Source organism: Nycticebus coucang, chromosome 6, assembly GCF_027406575.1.
Source record: "Nycticebus coucang isolate mNycCou1 chromosome 6, mNycCou1.pri, whole genome shotgun sequence".
Taxonomy (NCBI): Eukaryota; Metazoa; Chordata; class Mammalia; order Primates; family Lorisidae; genus Nycticebus; species Nycticebus coucang.
The window spans coordinates 111,439,341-111,462,701 of record NC_069785.1 but is presented as its reverse complement, the minus strand read 5'-3'; the positions used below and the strand labels follow the sequence as shown (position 1 = coordinate 111,462,701).

General features: G+C 38.0%; 1 protein-coding gene across 1 annotated transcript in view; it reads left to right on the top strand.

The window, feature by feature from the left end:
- Nucleotides 1–219: 219 nt before the first annotated feature.
- The window catches only part of CWF19L2 (CWF19 like cell cycle control factor 2), a 174,126-nt gene continuing 150,984 nt past the window's right edge, over nt 220–23,361 (top strand). Inside the window, exons 1-5 of the mRNA XM_053595609.1 lie at nt 220–231; nt 3,094–3,260; nt 3,316–3,427; nt 5,260–5,370; nt 6,989–7,111. Coding sequence (XP_053451584.1) covers nt 220–231; nt 3,094–3,260; nt 3,316–3,427; nt 5,260–5,370; nt 6,989–7,111 — 525 coding nt within the window. The remainder of the gene's footprint in view (nt 232–3,093; nt 3,261–3,315; nt 3,428–5,259; nt 5,371–6,988; nt 7,112–23,361) is intronic.

Here is a 23,361-nt window from a genome sequence, read left to right as displayed (position 1 = left end):
CTGGGGTGTGAAGGTGCCTACGTGTGTGAGACGCACCTGAGACTCGGGGATCAGAGACCAGCAGGGTGAGGAGTGCACCTGTGTAGGATGGTAGCCCTGTCCAGGGTGTCAGATCCCAGGGGTTAGCCTGGGACAGGTTGTCAAGACCTCCGTGTGGCGAGGACAGCGTCCTTCAAGGGAAGGAGTGCTGATGGCAACAGAAAGTTGGTTACATATCGGATGACTGATCAAGTAAGTTAATATACTAAGAATAATGAGAATTAGGTTTATCCCTGTTGGAGTATGGATTTATAAATATGGAAATAAAGAACCCTACAGTGCTGAGTTAGAATTGGAGGTATTTGTGTGAATTCATGTTTTTCAGTACACGGAAGTAGATATGGAAATAGTTGCATGTATCTATATCTTTATCTATATTTATATATGTCTTCCTAGCTCTGCCCATTGGGAGGATCTGGGAACAGCAACATCTCAATATTAACGAGCATACCTACTACCCAGATATGGTCTTTACAATTATGAATTTTTATTAAAACACAAGAAAAAAAAAAAAGACAATTGTGAACTTTACCTGAACCTCATGCTCCTGGAAAACACTGACCATTAAGAAATCTTCCTACCCTTTTGTGTTCTGGGAAATTGTCACACCACCTGTTCATCCCACTCTTTCCAACCTGGGTCTTTCCAGGCCTTGTTCCGCTACCCTGTAAAAGAAAAGCTCTTTCTTCCCAACCTTCGAAACCTTTACAGATCTTAGTTTCAGAATGTTCTCCCTATTGTAATAGTCGCTCTCCCCACATTGCAAATCTTTTTGAATAAAATTTTTCTTTTACCTAAGCCCAGATTTGTTTTTGCTTGACATCTTTTAAATACAATTTTAAATGGAAAGAAAACCAAGATTCTTGGAAAAAATGCTGACTCCAGGGCTTATATAGAGAAGGTACAAAATGAACATGGATTATCTTCTTGTATTAGAAAGGAAATGCACAAAGAATAGGGGTACATGTCTAAAGGTCACAGAAACCAGCTTGTAAGGGCTCTCACTGGCCTAACCTGGGAAAATCTGAGCATCAAAAAAAAAAAAATACTAATAGTAACTCAAAGAATCACTTCACAAAATACTAATCACAAAAGGAATAGAGATACTTTACAGCAGAGAAGTTTGGCACATATCACTTTATTTAAACGATCAGATTAACATCACCAGTATTGGAACAAACGGAAATCGTAGGCAACCCAACAGGATGCAGTGAGAGGACAGCTCAAGACACCTACCGTAAATCTAATCACAAAGAAACGTCGGGAAAACCCACATTGAGCGGCATTACATAACACAGTTGTACTGGAATCTTTGTAACTCTTTTGTCATTAGTTGTAGCCATGTAACCTACTTTTTTGGCTCATAAGATTTACAGGGAAGAAACTATATTGGGCTTTTAAAAGCCATCACTTTTAAAATAGAAAATAGGGTCAGTTAGCATACATCTTTTACTCTTTGTTCCTCCCTTTTATGCTTGCACAGATGTAGAAGAATGTGACACTTTGTATGAAGACCAAAGACTGCAACAAAGCAGAAAAGGAGAAACAATCTGGTCCCTCCAGCAACTGCACCATTCCTGGACCAGCTTCCCTCAGGCTCTTTAATAGAACACCTCTTATGAGATTAAACCATGGGACCAGATTTTTATTAGGTGTGGCCAAATGCAAACCTAGCCAAAACAACCTCCTTTTTTTTCTGTTTCAACGTGTCTAGCTCTCCTCTCTGACCCCAACATTTTCGTTGTTAGTAATTTTATTTGTATTGCATTATATTTACAAATTAATTCAAGGAGAATTGACCATTTATGATGTGGATCCTTCTTCTTTAAGCACATTGCATACCTCTCCATTCCTTCTAGTCTTCTGAGGCTTATGTAAGATTTTTAAAGTTTTCTTCATATAACTTGGCTATATAGACTGAATGCTTGTGTTCTGCAAAATCACTATGTTGAAACCTACTCCTCAATGTGAAGGTCTGTGGACGTAGGGCTTCTGGAAGGTGATGATGTCATGACAGCAGCATCTTCTTTAATGGGGTTAAAGCCTCTATAAAAGAGGTCCTAGAGAGATCCCCCACCTACTCGCCTTATGAGACAGAATAAAGGACTGACATCTACGCACCAGGACACATAGCAAATCAGCACTTTGATCTTGGACTTCCTAGTCTCCAAAAATGCGAGAAATAAATGTTTGTTGTTTATAAGCCATCCAGTCTATGACATTTTTGTTAAAGCTGCCTGAAGAGATTAAAACACACAGGTTTCACTATTAATATTTATCTGTCCTGTAACTGATGCAAAAAGTGAAATGGATATTTTTCTGAATCCCAAGAGGACTTTATTATTAGCTAATGATGACAAAATTAGTCAAGGTAGTCAGTTGGTTAAATATTATAAGACCAGTTAGGTAGTTAAAATTAAATTTTCTATAACAAAAAAGAGTACATTCTATAGAATATCAAACAAGTATGTACTCAGACTTTCATTGAATGGTAGCTAAAGTAGAAACTCCAAGCTTCTTGCAAACACACATTCAATTTTATGAAACTTGAAAAGAAAGGATATTTACCTCAACCTGCCTTATGTTAATTATTTTTAGTGTCTTTAAGATATCAATAATTATTCTCCAGACTTCTTTGTGATATAAATGTTTACTGTTCTTTATTCTTAAAGAACCTGACAAATACTTTTGAATGTCTTCTTATTTTTGAAACTTAAAGTTTTACGTTTGGGAGAAACATACGTAAAAGAAAACAAATCCTTGCACAAATAAATAGGTAATTGCCCATTTGCGACAAAAAGTGCTGAGATTAGAGGAAAAAAATGTGAACTTCTAACAATTAAAATAAGCATGGGTAAATTATGAAGTAAAATGCAAAATTCACATGACTATTTCACATATTTCCAGCCCGTTGGTTCAGTTCGGGGACGTGACCCTCTGGCAAGAAAGGGCATCAGGTGCAAAACTTCCAAGAGGTGTGGACTTAACTTGTAGGAGTTACTCCGGTTAATTTCGTGACAAGTTGTCAAACGCCGATATTACTCCCACTCTCAGATAACTCGGAACCCAAAAGGGAACACACCTCCCGCCGCTCTTCGTATCACTCGGAAAATCTGGAGGTGGAGCAACCACCGGAACCTTAAGCGGCGCCGAGAACTGCGAGAACTGCGCGTGCGCTGTTGGAGGAGCCGCGCCCCGCCTTTCCCTGCTCGGAAGTCCCTGTTTGTTTTCTAAATTACGACTGTCGTAAACTAAGATTTCCTGACGGCTTCTTAGCTTTACGGTGACAACAACTATGGCGGCTGCCGGTGGTAGATTTGAAAGTGCGAAGAGTATTGAGGAGCGTAAAGAACAGACCCGGATCGTCAGGGCCGAGGTGCTGCGTCAGGTACCGTCGTTTTGTGGCTTTTTTAGTTATTTGACGTTGTGGAAGTTGAGGGTTTCCGGAAGGTAACCCGCCCGCTCCTTCCTATACCGCTGTGCCCACTTTGGATGACGCCTCCCTGTGCAATGCCGGTAAATTCCTGTATATTCCCTGCCTTCTAGATGCGCTGGCAGGTTCCCGTTGCTCATTCTCTTTTCAGGGAAAGCGTATCTTTTTCTTCAAGTTTCCTTTTAAATTATCCATTTTTTGTGTTTCTGTCACCTGGACTGTATACTTTCTAGGTATCCTGCCACTTCTGAGGACTGGCAGTGCCATTGTGTTTCACAGTCTCAGTTACTGCTAGTGCAGGTTCTGACACGAAATTTTCCTTTTTCAGAAGCACATGTAATTTGCATTTGAGTAGACTCAGTTTGACTTTTCATTCTCTTGTTTTACATAGTATCAATTCTAGACTTACTGTAAACCTCTACTGATCCAAATAAGAGTTAACACAAGAGATTCAGGAAATATAGCTTTTCACAGAATATTGAGAAACACTGTATTTCTCACTAAGGTTGAGATGCGTATAGGTAACATAAGGAGTCGAAGAAGTAAACTGTATTGAATTATCTGCCTTGCGTAAGAAGTAGGACAATAAAAGGGCAAAGTTGCAGTTTGAAGACCAACATAGGACACAGTGAGGGTTTTCGTTATTTTTTTTCTTTTTCTATTGTTTGGGATTCATTGAGGGTACAAAGAATTAGGTTACAGTGATTGCATTTGTTAGATAAAGTCCCTCTTATAATTGTGACCCTCCCCCAGGAGGTGTGGCATACACCGTGACCCCCATGCCGGGTGTTCAGTTTTGTTTGTTTTAAGATGGAAGAGTTTTAAACGACTTTAAATATAGATGAGAAGGAATCAGTAGAGAAGATGAAGAGGAGATTGGAAGGAGAAGTGGAATGGTTACGGCCTGATTTTAAAGGGGAAGAGTGGGCAGTTAGTCTTGGACAGGTGAAAGGTTGGTATTGTTTTCTGATTTCAACATAGATAATATATATGGATAGTAAATATTCATCCTTGCCTTTTTGGTGTTTTTTTTAAGAGACAGAGTCTCACTTTATCACCCTCGGTAGAGTACTGTGGCGTCACAGCTCACAGCAAACTCCAGCTCCTGGGCTTAGGCGATTCCCTTGCCTCAGGCGCCTGCCACAATGCCTGGCTAGCTTTTGTGGTGTTTTAAGCAGTTTTTGGAAGTAGGATTTGTAAGCTGTGATAAATCTTGTAGTAGAGTATGCATAGAGTTTGATAAGTAGCAAACCCAGCTTTGGAGTTTACAGGGAAGAAAGAAAGGTCAGGAACAACTTCCTAAGAATAACTTGCAATGGCTATTGTTGAGGGATGAGTAAAAATTAGCAGTATGATCATTTATTTTTAGAAAGATGATTCTGAAGCATTTCAGGGGGCTGGGTATTCTGGTATAGGCTTTGTGTATTGATGGCATGGAGGTCAGTCCCTTAACTTGCAAATAAGGCAGTATCCATGGGGATGGTGAAGGGAAAAGGGGGTCCAAATCATATTTGAGGTTTTGAATTTAGAGAGAGGGAGGGCTTGGAATAGGTCTCAGCCTTCTGTCCCTAATTGGTGGCTTAATTCACTGGACATTGGTAATGTGATTTGTTTTTTAAATCTTTCAACACTGTAGAAGCAAATTCCTGTCAAGGAATAGTCTATTCGTTTATGGGTAGATACCTTTTTGTAAAAGTGGGGTAGGTTTTCATTTTCTTCTTCTTTTTTTTTTTTTTTGTGGAAAACATTTGGATCAGTTGCCAGTTTGCCCTTTTTTGTTATTGTAGGCTAAAGCCAATTTTGAAAAAGAAGAAAGACGTAAAGAACTTAAGCGACTTCGGGGTGAGGATACATGGATGCTACCTGATGTGAATGAGCGAATTGAACAATTCTCACAGGTGAGTACTAGTAGGTTTACTTGATGTAAGCTTATCTGTCCCTTTTTGCACTTATTCAAGTTAATTTTGGAGTAACAACTTTATAGACTGCTTTTCTAAGTTACAGAACAAATACCACATAGTTGGCATTACTGAATAGGTTTATCTCATTGGCAGAAGTAATATATTTTAACATTTTGGTATTACAACATTGGAAAGATTTTGTTACTTGAGATAGCAGAAGAAAACTTCACATCTCTAGCCTACTTTTAGCAAGCTTATAGGTTTAAAAATCATGCATTTTAAGCTTTATGTCTTTGATTCCTATTTATTTATTTATTCATTTATTTTTAGATCGCAAGCCTGTTTTCTCTTCCTACAATTTTTTCTGAATTTATTTTCTTTTTTTGAGACAGAGCCTTAAGCTGTCACCCTGGGCAGAGTGCCGTGGCATCATAGCTCACAGCAACCTTCAACTCCTGGGCTCAGGCAATTCTCCTGCCTCTGCCTTCCAAGTAACTGGGACTACAGGCGCCTGCCACAACACCCAGCTATTTTTTGGTTGCAGCCATCATTATTGTTTGGCGGGCCCTGGCTGGATTTGAACCTGCCAGCTCAGGTGTATGTGGCTGGCACCTTAGCCGCTTAAGCCATAGGTACCTAGCCTCTAAATTTATTTTTAATTAAAAAATAATAATTGTGTTTATCTATGGGTACAAGACAATGTTTTGATCTATGTACACCATATCATAAGATTCAACCAAGGTAATTAACATATCTATTACCTCACCAACTTATTTGTTTGTGGGAAGAACATTAAAAATCTATTCTTTTAGTAGTTTTGAAATACATAGTGCATTAACTGGTCACCATACTGTGCAGTAGATCAGTAAAACTTACTTCTGTAACTTAAGCTTTGTCCTCTTTGATCTGCATCTTTCCTTCCCCATTGCTCTTCCTCCTTCCAGCCTCTTCCTGTAATTTTAATTCATATTATCTTGTTACATTTTTTATAGCCTAATAATCTTTTTTTTTTTTTTGAGACAGTGTCTTACTTTGTTGCCCTCATTAGAGTGCTGTAGCATCATAGCTCACAGCAACCTCAAACTCTTGGGCTTAAGTTATTCTCTTGCCTCAGCCTCCCAAGTAGCTGGGACTATAGGCACCTGCCGCAATGTCTGGATAGTTTTAGAGATGGAGTCTTGTACTCGCTCAGGTTGGTCTCGAACTGCTGAGCTCAAGCAGTCCACTTGCCTCAGCCTCCCAGAGTGCTAGGATTATAGGCATGAGCTACTGCACCCACCCTATAGCCTAAATTTGTGTGTGTTTTTGTATGTAAATGTATACATATTTGTGAATATATGTTTATTTGATTATATCTGTCACATAAATCTACACATAAAAATTTTTTTCTCACATTTTTCTGGTAAGGAATCTCAGCTATTGGATTATTAGTAGTGTACATGTTAATAGAAGGCATGTTAAGGTTTCTTAGAAGATTTTATTTATTTAATCATATTCTTTGTCTCATTTCATGGAAGACTTAACATTTATTAGAGCGTGAATTTTTTCCTTCAGAATGTTACCTTCTGAAGGAAGATAATACTAAAATTCCTTTCTTGCTTGTTCAAAATGATAGGAACACTCTGTGAAGAAAAAGAAGAAAAAAGACAAACACTCAAAAAAAGTAAAGAAAGAGAAGAAAAAAAAGAGCAAGAAACAGAAATGTGAAAAATACAATGAGTCATCTGACAGTTCATCAGTAAGTATGTACTAAAGCTAATCATAGCAACTATTTGAGGAAATTTTATTTGAAAGAATAACATTTGGGAACTTAAAAATGTATGAGGACTCAACATATTACTAGTTATGACATGAAAGTATTTGGCAGACATTTAAGTCTTTACAGTTGGATGTGTTTATGTGCTTACTTTTGGGGTCCAAAGGAAGAGGATACTGACTCTGTCTCTAGTTAACTCTGAGCTGAAGAGGACTCAGAGAAGAAAAGAAAACAGGTCAAATCCTTCATTCTTATTTTCAGGGGAAAGAAATTATGCTTAGAGAGTGATGAGCTAGAGATGTTTAGGGATAATTGGTTTCTCACATATGATTTTCATAGGGTTATCCTTTTGGTTGAATCACTATAGCCCGAAGTCTGGTCCCCCTGTAGTTTCAGAAACTAAATTTTTGGCAGTAACCATTAAAGATAAGCTGGATATTAGTTAATGTGATTTTATTCAGTTACTACTGAAAGTAGGGGAAATTGATGAATTCCATCCTAATTTTGGCACTTTAAAGGGAGAATGAGGGTGGGGAAGAGGAAGGGATCAATAGAGTGAGAAAAATGAAAAATTAAAAAGGGTTGGTCATTGTAAATTCGATTAGGACAGCTGTCACTGCCAGCTGGCAATTACTGTAGTTAGGATTCTATCCTCCCACAGAGACTGGGAGATAGAGGCCCTGTCTTTCCTAATGATTACATTTCAGAGGAATGGCTTTCAGGTCTTTGAAAGAGACCCTTCTGAGTGGTCAAAGATACCATATTCACAACTGTGAGCTTTCTTTAGTAAATGCCCTAAGAAAGGGAATTGAGGGCCTATCATCGAGGGTTGGATAGAACAAATAGTAAATCTTCCTGGCAATGTTGAGCTATCTCAAGCAGGCATTTGCTAGAGTCATTCATCCTAGAAGCATAATCTTCTGCAACTAGAAGCCGTGCTAGAGTTTGGTTAAATCTCTTAGTATAAGGGCTGGGTGCAGTGGCTCATGCCTATGGTCCTAGCACTTTGGGAGGTCGAGGCTGGTGGATTGCCTGAGCTCACAGGTTTGAGACCAGCCTGAGCAAGAACAAGACCCTGTCTCTAAAGATAGCCAGGCCTGTAGTCCCAGGTACTTGGGACGCTGAGGCAAGAAAATTGCTTGAGACCAAGAGTGTGAGGTTGCTGTGAGCTATGATGCTAGGGCCCTCTACTGAGGGCGACAAAGCAAGACTCTGCCTCAAAAACAAAAAAAACAAAAAAAACTCTTAGTATAGGAGGTTAGATGAAGTTATGTGCCAAAAGTTATGTAATTCTCAATACCCCAAAGTGGTACTTGACCTTGAAAGCCTATCTTATTTGAGAATAGAGTGCATTAATTCACAGTGAGAAATATGACTGAGCAGTCTTGTAGATTAGCCAGCACATTTAGTAATGGTAGAAGTATTTAAATTATGTAGGAAAAAAGTCTTTGTATGTAACTCAGAACAAAGGGAGTTAGAAAATCTTTTTTTTAAAGAGATGAGATCTTGCTCTGGGCTCAGGCTGGTCTTGAACCTGTAAGCTCAGGCAATCCACATAACCTCAGCCTCCCAAGTGCTGGGATTATAGGCGTGAGCCACCACGCCTGGCCCCTTTTTTAAATTTTTAATTATTTTTATTTTTTTGGGGAGTTAGAAGATCTTAAAGAGAAGGTATACAGACATTGTTATGATTGTGAGTTGGATTGTTGACGGCATCGAGAATCTAATAAAAGTAAACAATCCTTTCTCCAAAAAAACACGTATGTACTATGTTGTTTATTTCAATGAGGTGTCTAAAACTCTTTGGAGTTTATGCAAGATCATGGGCTAAGCGGTTCCAGATGTGCCAGGCTGTTTAAACATTTATGTCATTGATCATGGGTACTTTCTTTAACTTATTAGAGACACATCCTGTTTTTTTTCTTATTTCTTTCTTGGAAATAAATGTGTATATAATTTATATTTTTGTTGCAACATACAGTATGTACACTTATACATACATGAATTGTATAACATACATCTTTAGAGCAGTGTTTTTCAACCTTTTTATTTTTATCTCACAGCACACTTGAACCTGTAATTAATCTTTCATGGCACACTTAAATTATGTTGATCCAAAAAAAGAGCAAAAAAAAGAATGTACTTACTGTCCTTTGAACTTTTTTCAAAAGCAATTTAACAAATGATCTTTAAAAATTTTTGTGGCACACCGGCATACCAGTTGAAAATGACTGCCTTAGTGTAATTTAAATGAATGCCCTGGGGCCACATTACATTGAAATGAATTGAAGAATGAAAGAGAAGTTTGTATTGGTAATAAACGGAAGGAAAGATGGAGGGGAAGCTGGAGGAGCCAGGGTTGTTGGGAGGTCTTTTTGAGAAAACATTTTTAGGGAAGGAGAGATAAATAATAATGAGGAGAATGATAAATTTGGATTAGTAGGGTCCCAAGAGAAAACTTGATGAGGCCTAGGAGCACCCTCCCTTCTGAGCTAGGTTTGAGGTTGTAAAAATGTGTGCAAACGTAGATAAGTAAGGGGAAAGCGTGGTGAGAAGGGACCTGATTAGTGATGTTTCTCCTTGTTTTTTGTGAGTTGGAAAGTAAAATCACTGAGAAGATAATTTAGCAATAAAAATAAGACACGGGGAAATGGTGTAGATTTGAAATAACTTTGCCTGAGTAATAAAAGAGAAGCAGAAAAATTGCTGAGCAGCATTGAAGATCCAGGTGAGGCTGTAGAGCATATCTTGACTTTGTCAGGGTCCCTTTATTTTATTTTATTTATTTATTTATTTTTTATTGTTGGGGATTCATTGAGGGTACAAGAAACCCGGTTACTCTGATTGCATTTGTTAGGTAAGGTCCCTCTTACAATCGTGTCTTCCCCCCAAAAGGTGTGGCACACACTAAGATCCCACCCCCCCTTCCCTCTCTCTGCTCTTCCTTTCTGCAACCCTCCCTCCTTTCTCTCTCTGCCCTACCCTTCCCCCACCATGTCCTTAATTGTCCTCATATTAAAATTGAGTACATAGGATTCATGCTTCTCCATTCTTGTGAAGCTTTACTAAGAATAATGTTTTCCACTTCCATCCAGGTTAATACAAAGGATGTAAAGTCTCCATTTTTTTTAATGGCTGAATAGTAGTCCATGGTGTACATATACCACAGTTTGTTAATCCATTCCTGGGTTGGTGGGCATTTAGGCTGTTTCCACATTTTGGCGATTGTAAATTGAGCTGCAATAAACAGTCTAGTGCAAGTGTCCTTATGATAAAAGGATTTTTTTCCTTCTGGGTAGATGCCCAGTAATGAGATTGCAGGATCAAACCTTCCAAAAAGGTTGTATTAGTTTGTAGTCCTACCAGCAGTGTAAAAGTGTTCCCTTCTCTCCACATCCATGCCAGCATCTGCAGTTTTGAGATTTTGTGATGTGGTTCAGTCTCACTGGGGTTAGATGGTATCTCAGGGTAGTTTTGATTTGCATTTCTCTAACAGATAGGGATGGTGAGCATTTTTTCGTATTTTTGCTAGCCATTTGTCTTTCTTCTTTAGAGAAGGTTCTATTCATGTCTCTTGCCCATTGATATATGGGATTGTTGGCTTTTTTCATGTAGATTAATTTGAGTTCTCTGTAGATTCTAGTTACAACCTGTTGTCTGATTCATCCTTTCCCATTGTGTAGGTTGTCTGAAAAGCTGTACAGAAGCTTTTCAGTTTAATTAAGTCCTATTTGTTTATTTTTGTTGTTGTTGCAATTGCCACAGCAGTCTTCTTCATGAAGTCTTTCCCCAGGCTGGTATCTTCCAGTGATTTTCCTATGATTTCTTTGAGGATTTTTATTGTTTCATGCCTTAAACTTTAGTCCTTTATCCATCTTGAATCAATTTTTGTGAGTGGAGAAGGTGTGGGTCCAGTTTCAGTCTTTTACATGTGGATATCCAGTTTTCCCAACACCATTTATTGAATATGGAGTCTTTCTCCCAAGCTGTGATCTCGTTAGGTTTATTGAAGATGAAGTGGTTGTAAGATGTTGGTTTCATTTCCTGGTTTTCTATTTGATTCCAAATGTCTATGTCTCTATTTTTATGCCAGTACCATGCTGTCTTGACAATTATGGCTTTGTAGTACAGCCTAAAATCTGGTATGGTGATGCCCCCACCTTTATTTTTATTACCAAGAACTGCCTTAGCTATACGGGGTTTTTTCGGATTCCATACAAAATGCAGAATCATTTTTTCCAAATCTTGAAACTACGATGTTGGTATTTTAATAGGAATGGCTTTGAATAGGTAGATTGCTTTGGGAAGTATAGACATTTTAACAATGTTGATTCTTCTCAGCCATGAGCGTTTATGTTCTTCCATTTGTTAATATCCTCTGCTATTTTCTTTCTTAGGATTTCATAATTTTCTTTGTAGAGGTCCTTCACCTCCTTTGTTAGGTATATTCCTAAGTATTTCATTTTCATTGAAGCTATGGTGAAGGGAGTTGTGTCCTTAATTAGCCTCTCATCTTGACTGTTATTGGCGTATACAAAGGCAGCTGATTGGTGGACGTTGATTTTATATCTGAGACATTACTGTATTTATTGACGACTTAGGAGTCTTGAGTTTGAGTCTTTGGGGTTCTCTAAGTATAAGATCACGTCATCAGCAAAGAGGGAGAGTTTGACCTCCTCTACTCCTATTTGGATTCCCTTTATTTCCTTGTCTTGCCTAATTACATTGGCTAGAAGTTCCAGCACTGTGTTGAAAAGTACTGGTGACAGAGGACAACCTTGCTTGGTTCCAGTTCTAAAAGGAAAAGCTTTCAGTTTTACTCTATTCAATACAATATTAGCTGTGGGTTTGTCATCGATAGCTTCCATCAGTTTTAGAAATGTGCCACCTATGCCTATACTCTTCAGTGTTCTAATTAGAAAAAGGTGCTGGATTTTATCGAATGCTTTTTCTGCATCTATTGAGAGGATCATATGATCTTTAATTTTGCTTCTGTTAATATGGTGGATAACGTTTATGGACTTGCGTATGTTAAACCAGCCTTGCATCCTGGGATGAAACCTACTTGATCATGATGTATGACTTTTTTGATGATAAGCTATAATCTATTGGCTAGTATTTTCTTGAGAATTTTTACATCTATATACATTAATGAAATTGGTCTGAAATTCTCCTTTTTAGTTGGGTCTTTTCCTGGTTTTGGTATCAGGGTGATGTTTGCTTTGTAGAACGTGTTGGGGAAGATTCCTTCCTCCTCAATTGTTTGGAATATTTTCTGCAGTATGGGAATAAGCTCTTCCTTGAAGGTTTGATAGAATTCTGGTGTGAAGCCATCTGGGCCAGGGCATTTTTTTTGTTGGAAGCTTTTTTATTGTTTCTTTAATCTCAGGGCATGAAATTTGGTCTGTTCAGAAGCTCTATTTCTTCCTGGCTAAGTCTAGGGAGAGGGTGTGATTCCAAATACTGATCCATTTCCTTTACATTGTCAAATCTCTGGGCATAGAGTTTCTGGTAGTATTCAGAGATGATCTTTTGTATATCTGTGGGATCAGTTGTTATTTCCCCTTCATCATTTCTGATTGAGGTTACTGGAGATTTTACTTTTCTATTTCTAGTTAGTCTGGCCAAAAGGTTTGTCTATTTTCTTTATTTTTTCAAAAAACCAACTCCTTATTTCATTAATTTTCTGAATGATTCTTTTGTTTTCAATTTCATTGATCTCTGATTTAATTTTGGAGATTTCTTTTCTTCTGCTGGGTTTAGGTTTAGATTGTTCTTCTTTTTACAATTCTCTAAGATGGCTTGTGAGTTTGTTGATGTGCTCTTTGTCTGTTTTTCGAATGTAGGTATCTAAAGTGATAAATTTTCCTCTCAAAACTGCTTTTGCAGTATCCCACAGGTTTTGGTAGTTTGTGTCGGCATTGTTGTTATGCTCAAGGAAGTTAGTGATTTCCTGTTTTATTTCTTCCTGCAGTCATCTGTCATTCAATAGAAGGTTGTTTAATTTCTCTGCCTTTGTGTGGGGTTGAATGTTTTTGCTGGAGTTGAGTTCCACCTTTAGTGCCTTATGGTCTGAGAAGATACAAGGTAAAATTTCAATTCTTTTGATTCTGTTGAGGTTTGTCTTGTGTCCTAGGATGTGATCAATTTTGGAGAATGTTCCATGGGGCGATGAGAAGAATGTGTATTCTTTATCGTTGGGGTGGAGTGTTCTATACACATCTATCAAGCACGGTTATTCTAGGGTCTCGTTTAAGTCCCTCATATCTTTGTTTAATTTCTGTTTAGAGGATCTGTTCAGCTCTGTAAGAGGAGTGTTAAAGTCCTCTGTTATTAGGGTGTTATAGGATATCACATTGCTCAGACTGAGTGAGGTCTGTTTCAAAAATCTGGGTGCATAAATATTTAGAATTGAAACGTCTTCTTGTTGTATTTTTCCCTTGATCAATATAAAGTGACAATCTTTGTCTTTTTTGACTTTAGTTGTTTTAAATCCACATATATCTGAAAATAAGATCGCAACTCCTCTTTTTTTCTGAATTCCTGAAAGATTATTTGCTTGAAAAATTGCCTGAAAAGTTGTCTTCCAACCTTAACTCGGATTGCAATTGTAATTTGTCTTTTGAAATTAGGTGTGTTTCCTGCAGACAGCAAATGGAAGGCTTGTGTTTTTTAATCCAGTCAGCCAATCTATGCCTCTTCAGTGGGGAATTCACGCCGTTAACATTTATTGAGATGATTGATCATTATGGTAGCGTTCTATTCATCTTATTTTGTGAGAGTCCATTGCTTAGTTTTATCTTTTGCATCAATGTGGAAGCTAGATTCTGTCCTTTAATTGCTGAGTTCTTACTTTGCTTTTGGTCCATTGTGATGGTCAGTGTGTAGAACAGGTTGAAGTAGAGCTGGTCTTGTTGTGGCGAATTTCCTCAGTGTTTGTATATCAGTAAATGATTTGATTTCTCCGTCAATTTTAAAGCTTAAGTTAGCAGGAAATAGAATTCTGGCTTGGAAATTGTTCTGCTTAAGTAGATTAAAGGTAGATGACCATTGTCTTCTTGCCTGGAAAGTTTCATTAGAGAAGTCTGCAGTCACCTTGATGGATTTGCCCCTGTAGGTCAACTGGCACTTACTCCTGGCAGCTTGAAGAATCTTTTCTTTTGTCTTGACTTTGGACAGGTTCACCACAATGTGTCTTGGAGAAGTTTGTTTAGAGTTGAGGCAACCTGGGGTCCAATATCCCTCTGAAAGAAGTGTGTCAGAATCTTTGGTGATGTTTGGGAAATTTTCATTTATAATATTCTCTAGTATGGCTTCCATTCCCCTGGGGCATTCTTCTTCCTCTTCTGGGATTCCTATAACTTGTATGTTTGTACCCTTTATAAAGTCCCAGAATTCTGTCAGTGAACAATTCTGCTTTCTCTCTCTTCTTTTCTGCCTCTTTAACTATTGAATTATCTCAAGAGCTTTGTCCTCTACCTCTGAGATTCTTTATTCTGCATGGTCTGATCTGTTGTTGATACTTTCTATGGCATCTTTAACTTCCCTAATTGATTGCTTCAGTTCCTGCAGCTTGGCTATATCCTTTCTATGTTTTTCATATTGTTCATCTCTTATTTGATTCTGTTTTTGGATTTCCTTTTGGTTATTTTCCAGCAGTATTCTTCATTGTTTCCTTTATCAGCAGTATTCCTTCATTGTTTCCATCATGTCCTTCATTGTTTTCATCATGTGTATTCTAAATTCCCTTTCTGTCATTTCTAACATTTTTTTTTTTATTAAATCATAGCTGTGTACATTGATATAATCACGGGGCGTCATTCACTAGCTTCACAGACCGTTTACCAAGTTTCACATATACCCTTGTAAGATGCACCGCTGGTGTAATCCCACCAATCCCCTTCCCTCTACCCACCACCCCTCTCCCTCGCCTCCCTTTCCCCCTTCCCCCTTTTCTTAGGTTGTAACTGGATTATAGCTTTCATGTGAAAATCCTAAATTAGTTTCATAGTAGGGCTGAGTACATTGGGTACTTTTTCTTCCATTCTTGAGATACTTTACTAAGAAGAATATGTTCCGGCTCCATCCATGTAAACATGAAAGAGGTAAAGTCTCCATTTTTCTTTAAGGCTGCATAATATTTCATGGTGTACATATGCCACAATTTATTAACCCATTTGTGGATCGATGGGCACTTGGGCTTCTTCCATGACGTAGCAATTATGAATAGGGCTGCAATAAACATTCTGGTACAAATATCTTTGTTATGATGTGATTTTTGGTCTTCTGGGTATATGCCCAGTAGAGGGATTACAGGATTGAATGGCAGATCTGTTTTTAGATCTCTAAGTGTTCTCCATATCTCTTTCCTAAAGGAATGTGTTAATTTGCATTCCCCACCAGCAGTGCAAAAGTGTTCCCTTTTCTCCACATCCACGCCAACATCTCTGGTCTTGGGATTTTGTGATATAGGCTAGTCTCACTGGAGTTAGATGGTATCTCAAAGTAGTTTTGATTTGCATTTCTCTGATGATTAAAGATGATGAGCATTTTTTCATATGTCTGAAGGCTGTGCGCCTGTCTTCTTCAGAGAAGTTTCTCTTCAAATCCCTTGCCCAGCCTGTGATGGGATCCCTTGTTCTATTCTTGCTAATGCGTTTAAGTTCTCTGTGGATTCTGGTTATTAAACCTTTGTCGGAGACATAAGCTGCAAATATCTTCTCCCATTCTGAGGGCTGTTTGCTTGCTTTACTTACTGTGTTCTTGGCTGTGCAGAAGCTTTTTAGTTTGATCAAGTCCCAGTAGTGTATTTTTGAAGCTGCTTCAATTGCCCGAGGGGTTCTCCTCATAAAATACTCACCCAGACCAATCTCTTCAAGGGTTTTCCCTGCACTCTCCTCTAGTATTTTTATAGTTTCACGTCTTAAGTTTAAATCTTTGACCCAGTGAGAGTCTATCTTAGTTAATGGTGCAAGGTGTGGGTCCAGTTTCAGTCTTCTGCAGGTTGCCAGCCAGTTCACCCAGCACCATTTGTTAAATAGGGAATCTTTTCCCCACTGAATGTTTTTAATTGGCTTGTCAAAGATTAAATAACGGGAAGTAGCTGGATTCATCTCTTGGTTCTCTATTCTGTTCCAGACATCTACTTCTCTGTTTTTGTGCCAATACCATGCTGTTTTGATCACTGTCGATTTGTAGTACAGTCTGAGGTCTGGTAGCATAATTCCTCCTGCTTTGTTTTTATTTCTGAGTAATGTCTTGGCTATTTGAGGTTTTTTCTAATTCCATGTAAAACGAAGTATTGTTTTTTCCAGATCTTTAAAGTATGACAGTGGAGCTTTAATAGGGATTGCATTGAAATTATATATTGCTTTCTGTAGAATGGACATTTTAAGAATGTTGTTTCTTCTCAGCCATGAGCATGGTATGTTTTTCCATTTGTTATTATTTTCAGGTATTTATTTATTTATTTATTTATTTATTTTAATTTTTTTATTAAATCATAAGTGTATACAATGATATGATTATGGGGCATCATACACTCACTTCATAAACCATTTGACACATTTTTATCCCAGTGGTTAACATAGCCTTTCCGGCGTTATCTCAGTTACTGTGCCAAAACATTTATATTCTACATTTACCAAGTTTCGCAAATACCCCTGTAATATGCTCCACAGGTGTGATCCCACCGATTCCCCTCCCTCTACCCACCCCCCGTTTCCCACTTCCCCCTATTGTTAAGTTGTAGCTGGGTTATAGCTTTCATGTGAGAGTCCCAAATTAGTTTCATAGTAGGGCTGTGTACATTGGGTATTTTTTCTTCCATTCTTGGGATACTTTACTAAGAAGAATATGTTCCAGCTCCATCCATGTAAACATGAAAGAGGTAAAGTCTCCATCTTTCTTTAAGGCTGCATAGTATTCCATGGTATACATATACCACAATTTATTAATCCATTCGTGGATCGATGGGCACTTTGGCTTTTTCCATGACTTAGCAATTATGAATTGGGCTGCAATAAACATTCTGGTACAAATATCTTTGTTATGTTGTGATTTTTGGTCTTCTGGGTATATGCCCAGCAGAGGAATTACAGGATTGAATGGCAGATCTATTTTTAGATCTCTGAGTGTTCTCCATATATCCCTCCAAAAGGAGTGTATTAATTTGCATTCCCACCAGCAGTGCAGAAGTGTTCCCTTTTCTCCGCATCCACGCCAACATCTCTGGTCTTGAGATTTTGTGATATAGGCTAGTCTCATTGGAGTTAGATGATATCTCAAAGTAGTTTTGATTTGCATTTCTCTGATGATTAAAGATGATGAGCATTTTTTCATATGTCTGAAGGCCGTGCGCCTGTCTTCTTCAGAGAAGTTTCTCTTCAAATCCCTTGCCCAGCCTGCGATGGGATCCCTTGTTTTTTTCTTGCTGATGCGTTTGAGTTCTCTGTGGATTCTGGTTATTAAACCTTTGTCAGAGTTATACCCTGCAAATATCTTCTCCCATTCTGAGGGCTGTCTGCTTGCTCTGCTTACTGTGTTCTTAGCTGTGCAGAAGCTTTTTAGTTTGATCAAGTCCCAGTAGTGTATTTTTGAAGCTGCTTCAATTGCCCGGGGGGTTCTCCTCATGAAATACTCACCCAGACCAATTTCTTCAAGGGTTTTCCCTGCATTCTCCTCTAGTATTTTTATAGTTTCATGTCTTAAGTTTAAATCTTTAATCCAATGAGAGTCTATCTTAGTTAATGGTGAAAGGTGTGGGTCCAATTTCAGTCTTCTGCAGGTTGCCAGCCAGTTCACCCAGCACCATTTGTTAAATAGGGAATCTTTTCCCCACTGAATGTTTTTAATTGGCTTGTCAAAAATCAAATAGCGGTAAGTAGCTGGATTCATCTCTTGGTTCTCTATTCTATTCCAGATATCTACTTCTCTGTTTTTGTGCCAATACCATGCTGTTTTGATCACTATCGATTTGTAGTAAAGTCTGAGGTCTGGTAGTGTGATTCCTCCTGTTTTGTTTTTATTTCTGAGTAATGTCTTGGCTATTCGAGGTTTTTTCTGATTCCATATAAAACGAAGTAATGTTTTTTCAAGATCTTTAAAATATGACAGTGGAGCTTTAATAGGGAGTGCGTTGAAAGTATATATTGCTTTGGGTAGTATGGACATTTTGATAATGTTGATTCTTCCTAGCCATGAGCATGGTATGTTTTTCCATTTGTTAACATTTTCAGCTATTTCTTTTCTTAGAGTTTCATAGTTCTCTTTATAGAGATCTTTCACGTCTTTCGTTAGGTAAATTCCCAAATATTTCATCTTCTTTGGCACTACTGTGAATGGGATAGAGTCCTTAACTGCTTTTTCAGTTTGACTGTTGTTGGTGTATATAAAGGCTACCGATTTATGAATGTTGATTTTGTAACCTGAGACGCTGCTGTATTCCTTGATCACTTCTAGGAGTTTTGTAGTAGAGTCCCTAGTGTTTTCCAGATACACAATCATATCATCTGCGAAGAGCGAGAGTTTGATCTCTTCTGACCCTATATGGATACCCTTGATCGCCTTTTCTTCCCTAATTGCGGTGGCTAAAACTTCCATTACAATGTTGAAAAGCAATGGAGACAATGGGCAGCCTTGTCTGGTTCCTGATCTGAGTGGAAATGATTCCAATTTAACTCCATTCAATATGATATTGGCTGTGGGTTTGCTGTAGATAGCCTCTATCAGTTTAAGAAAAGTCCCTTCTAGACCAATTTTCTTGAGTGTTCTGATCATGAAGGGATGCTGGATATTATCAAAAGCTTTTTCTGCATCAATTGAGAGAATCATATGGTCTTTGTTTTTTAATTTGTTTATGTGCTGAATTACATTTATAGATTTACGTATATTGAACCAGCCTTGAGACCCTGGGATAAAACCAACTTGGTCATGATGTATAATTTGTTTGATGTGTTGCTGGATTCTGTTTGTTAGGATCTTGTTGAATATTTTTGCATCTATATTCATTAGTGATATTGGTCTATAATTCTCTTTTCTTGTTGGGTCTTTTCCTGGTTTGGGGATCAGGGTGATATTTGCTTCATAGAACGTGTTGGGTAGTCTTCCTTCTTTTTCTACATTTTGGAACAGGTTGAGTAATATAGGTACTAATTCCTCTTTAAAGGTTTGGTAGAATTCTGACGTGAAACCATCTGGTCCCGGGCTTTTCTTTTTAGGGAGGTTTTGTATAGTTGATGCTATTTCTGAACTTGATATGGGTCTGTTCAACATTTCCACTTGATTCTGGTTAAGTCTTGGAAGGTGGCGTGCTTCCAAGTATCGGTCTATTTCCTTCAGATTTTCATATTTCTGAGAATAAAGTTTCTTGTAATATTCATTAAGGATTTTTTGGATTTCTGATGAGTCTGTGGTTATTTTGTCTTTGTTGTTTCTGATTGATGATATTAGAGATTTTACTCTTTTTTTCCTGATTAGGTTGGCCAGAGGTTTATCTATTTTATTGACCTTTTCAAAAAACCAGCTTTTTGATTTATTGATCTGTTGTATTATTCTTTTGTTTTCAATTTCATTTAATTCTGCTCTAATTTTGGTTATTTCTTTTCTTCTACTGGGTTTGGGGTTGGAATGTTCTTCCTTTTCCAGTTGCGTGAGATGTCCCATTAAGTTGTTAACTTCCTCTCTTTCCGTTCTCTTGAGGAAGGCTTGCAGTGCTATAAATTTCCCTCTTAGAACTGCCTTTGCAGTGTCCCAGAGGTTCTGATAGCTTGTGTCTTCATTGTCATTTTGTTCCAAAAAATTGGTGATTTCTTTCTTAATCTCATCTCTGACCCAGCTATCATTCAGCATAAGGTTATTTAACTTCCATGTTTTTGTATGGGTATGCAGATTCCTGTTGTTACTCAATTCAAGTTTTATTCCATGATGGTCCGAGAAGATGCATGGAATAATTTCTACTCCTTTAAATTGACTGAGGTTAGACTTGTGACCTAAAATGTGATCAATTTTGGAGTAAGTTCCGTGGGCTGATGAGAAGTATGTGTATTCAGTTTTGTTGGGATGAAATGTTCTGTAGATGTCTGCTAAATCTAAATACTGGATGGTTAGGTTTAAATCTAAGATTTCTTTGCTCAGCTTCTTTCTGGAGGATCGATCCAACACTGCCAAGGGAGTGTTGAAATCTCCAATGATTATGGAGCTGGAGGAAATCAAGTTACTCATGTCTGTTAGAGTTTCTCTTATAAATTGAGGTGCATTCTGGTTGGGTGCATAGATATTAATAATTGAGATCTCGTCATATTGAGTATTACCCTTAACAAATATGAAGTGACCATTCTTGTCCTTCCTTACTTTTGATGGTTTAAAGCCTACTGTATCTGCAAATAAAATTGCAACACCTGCTTTTTTCTGATTACCATTTGCCTGAAATATGGATGACCATCCTTTCACCCTGAGTCTGTATTTGTCTTTTAAGTTGAGATGTGACTCTTGTATGCAACAAATATCTGGCTTAAGTTTTTGTATCCAGTCAGCTAACCTATGCCTCTTTAGAGGACAGTTTAAGCCATTCACATTGATGGAGAGTAAGGATAAGTCTGGTGGAATTTTGGGTATCGAGTTTTTCAAAGGTCCAGTGGACATTTTTAATCCTTTCGCCAGTGTGGAAGTTGGAGTTTGATCCGAAGTTTCTGAGTGAGTTTACTTTTGTGGTATAGGATTGGGTTGATCATTGTGGAGGATAGGTCTGAGAACATCCTGAAGAGCTGGTTTACTTATGGCAAATTTTTTCAACATATGAATGTCATTGAAGTATTTAATTTCTCCATCATAGATGAAACTCAGTTTAGCTGGATACAAGATCCTGGGTTGAAAGTTTTTTTGCTTTAGGAGATTAAAAGTTGATGACCAGCCTCTTCTTGCTTGAAAAGTTTCAGCAGAGAGATCTGCAGTTATTCTAATATTCTTACCTTTGTACGTTATAGTTTTCTTTCGCCGGGCTGCTTTGAGAATCTTCTCTTTCATGTTAACTTTAGTGAAGCTAATTATGATATGTCTGGGAGATGGCTTTTTGGGGTTGAATCGTGCTGGGGTTCTGAAGCTGTCTGCTATCTGAATTTCAGATTCTCTAGGCATGTCTGGAAAATTTTCTTTCATAATTTCATGTAGAAGGGCCTCTGTGCCCTTGGCTGCCACGTCATCAGCCTCCGAAATTCCTATAACCCTTATGTTATTTTTTTTCGAATTATCTGAGAGCTCTCTGAGTGAGTGATCCGTTTTTGCTCTCCATTTCTCTTCCTCTTTGAGAGATTGGGAGCGTTCGAAGACTTTATCTTCAATGTCAGAAATCCTTTCTTCTGCTTGCTCCATTCTGTTACTGAGGGATTCTACTGTATTTTTCATATCTTTGAGGGCTGTAAGTTCTTGTTTCAGTGTGTCTAAGTCTTTGGTGGTTTTGTCTTTAAATTCGTTAAATTCTTGAGACAGTTTTTGAATTTCTCCTCGAATTCCTAATTCCATTTTATTAATCTTGTCTGCAAACCAAATTCTGAATTCGACTTCTGACATCTCAGCCAGTTGTTTATGAATGGGATCTTCAATCACATCTGCCGTATCTTTTCTTGGGGGGGTTGATCTATTCTGGTTATTCATGTTACCAGAGTTTTTCCGCTGATTCCGCCCCATGGTTTACTCCCTTTGGTTTTTCCCCTGGGGTTTTATCGAGGGCCCGTACAGTGTTGTGGCCTGAGAAACTGGGGCCCTGTCTGGTGTGGTGGAGCAAAGTGGTTCTGTCTTGTTTTCAGCTGGTTTCTGTTCGATCCTATTGCAACTTGTACTCTGGCTTGAAGTCTCAGCTTTTGTTTGCGTCCTTGTGATCACAACTTGCCTCAGCGGTGTTGATGTGCGTTCTTCAGCCTTCTCTCTTGGTGAGGCTCAAGTCCACCAGGATACTTACTAAATTCCTGTCCCTTAACTCTCCTTCTGGACGGGAGCCTTTGTTGAAAGCTGGCTTCAGTCCGCCATCTTGTCTCCCCTTTCAGGTATTTATTTTCTTGGAGTTTCATAGTTCTCTTTATAGAGATCTTTCACGTCCTTTGTTACATAAATTCACAAATATTTCATCTTCTTTGGCACTACTGTGAATGGGATAGAGTCCTTAACTGTTTTTTCAACTTGACTGTTGTTGGTATATATAAAGACTACCAATTTATGAATGTTGATTTTGTAACCTGAGACGCTGCTGTATTCCTTGATCCCTTCTAAGAGTTTTGTAGTAGAGTCCCTATTGTTTTCCAGATATACTTTCACATCATCTGCGAAGAGTGAAACTTTGATCTCTTCTGACCCTATATGGATACCCTTTATCGCCTTTTCTTCCCTGATTGTGGTGGCTAAAACTTCCATTACAATGTTAAAAAGCAATGGAGACAATGGGCGGCCTTGTCTGCTTCCTGATCTGAGTGGAAGTGATTCCAATTTAACTCCATTCAATATGATATTGGCTGTGGGTTTGCTGTAGATGGTCTCTATCAGTTTAAGAAATGTCCCTTCTATACTGATTTAAGTGTTCTGATCATGAAGGGATGCTGGATATTATCAAAAGCTTTTTCTGCATGGATTGAGAGAATCATATGGTCTTTGTTTTTTAATTTGTTTATGTGCTGGATTACATTTATAGATTTACATGTATTGAACCAGCCTTGAGACCCTGGGATAAAACCGACTTGGTCATGATGTATAATTTGTTTGATGTGTTGCTGGATTCTGTTTGTTAGGATCTTGTTGAATATTTTTGCATGTATATTCATTAGTGATATTGGTCTATAATTTTCTTTTCTTGTTGGGTCTTTTCCTGGTTCGGGGATCAGGGTGATGTTGCTTCATAGAACGTGTTGGGTAGTGTTCCTTCTTTTTGTACCTTTTGGAACAGGTTGAGTAATATAGGAACTAATTCCTCTTTAAAAGTTTGGTAGAATTCTGACATGAAACCATCTGGTCCCAGGCTTTTCTTTTTAGGGAGGTTTTGTATGGTTGATGCTATTTCTGAACTTGATATGGGCCTGTTCAACATTTCCACTTGATTCTGGCTAAGTCTTAGAAGGTGACATGCTCCCAAGTGTCGGTCAATTTCGTTCAGATTTTCATATTTCTGAGAATACAGTTTCTTATAATATTCATTAAGGATTTTTTGGATTTCTGAGGAGTCAGTTGTTATTTCGTCTTTGTTGTTTCTG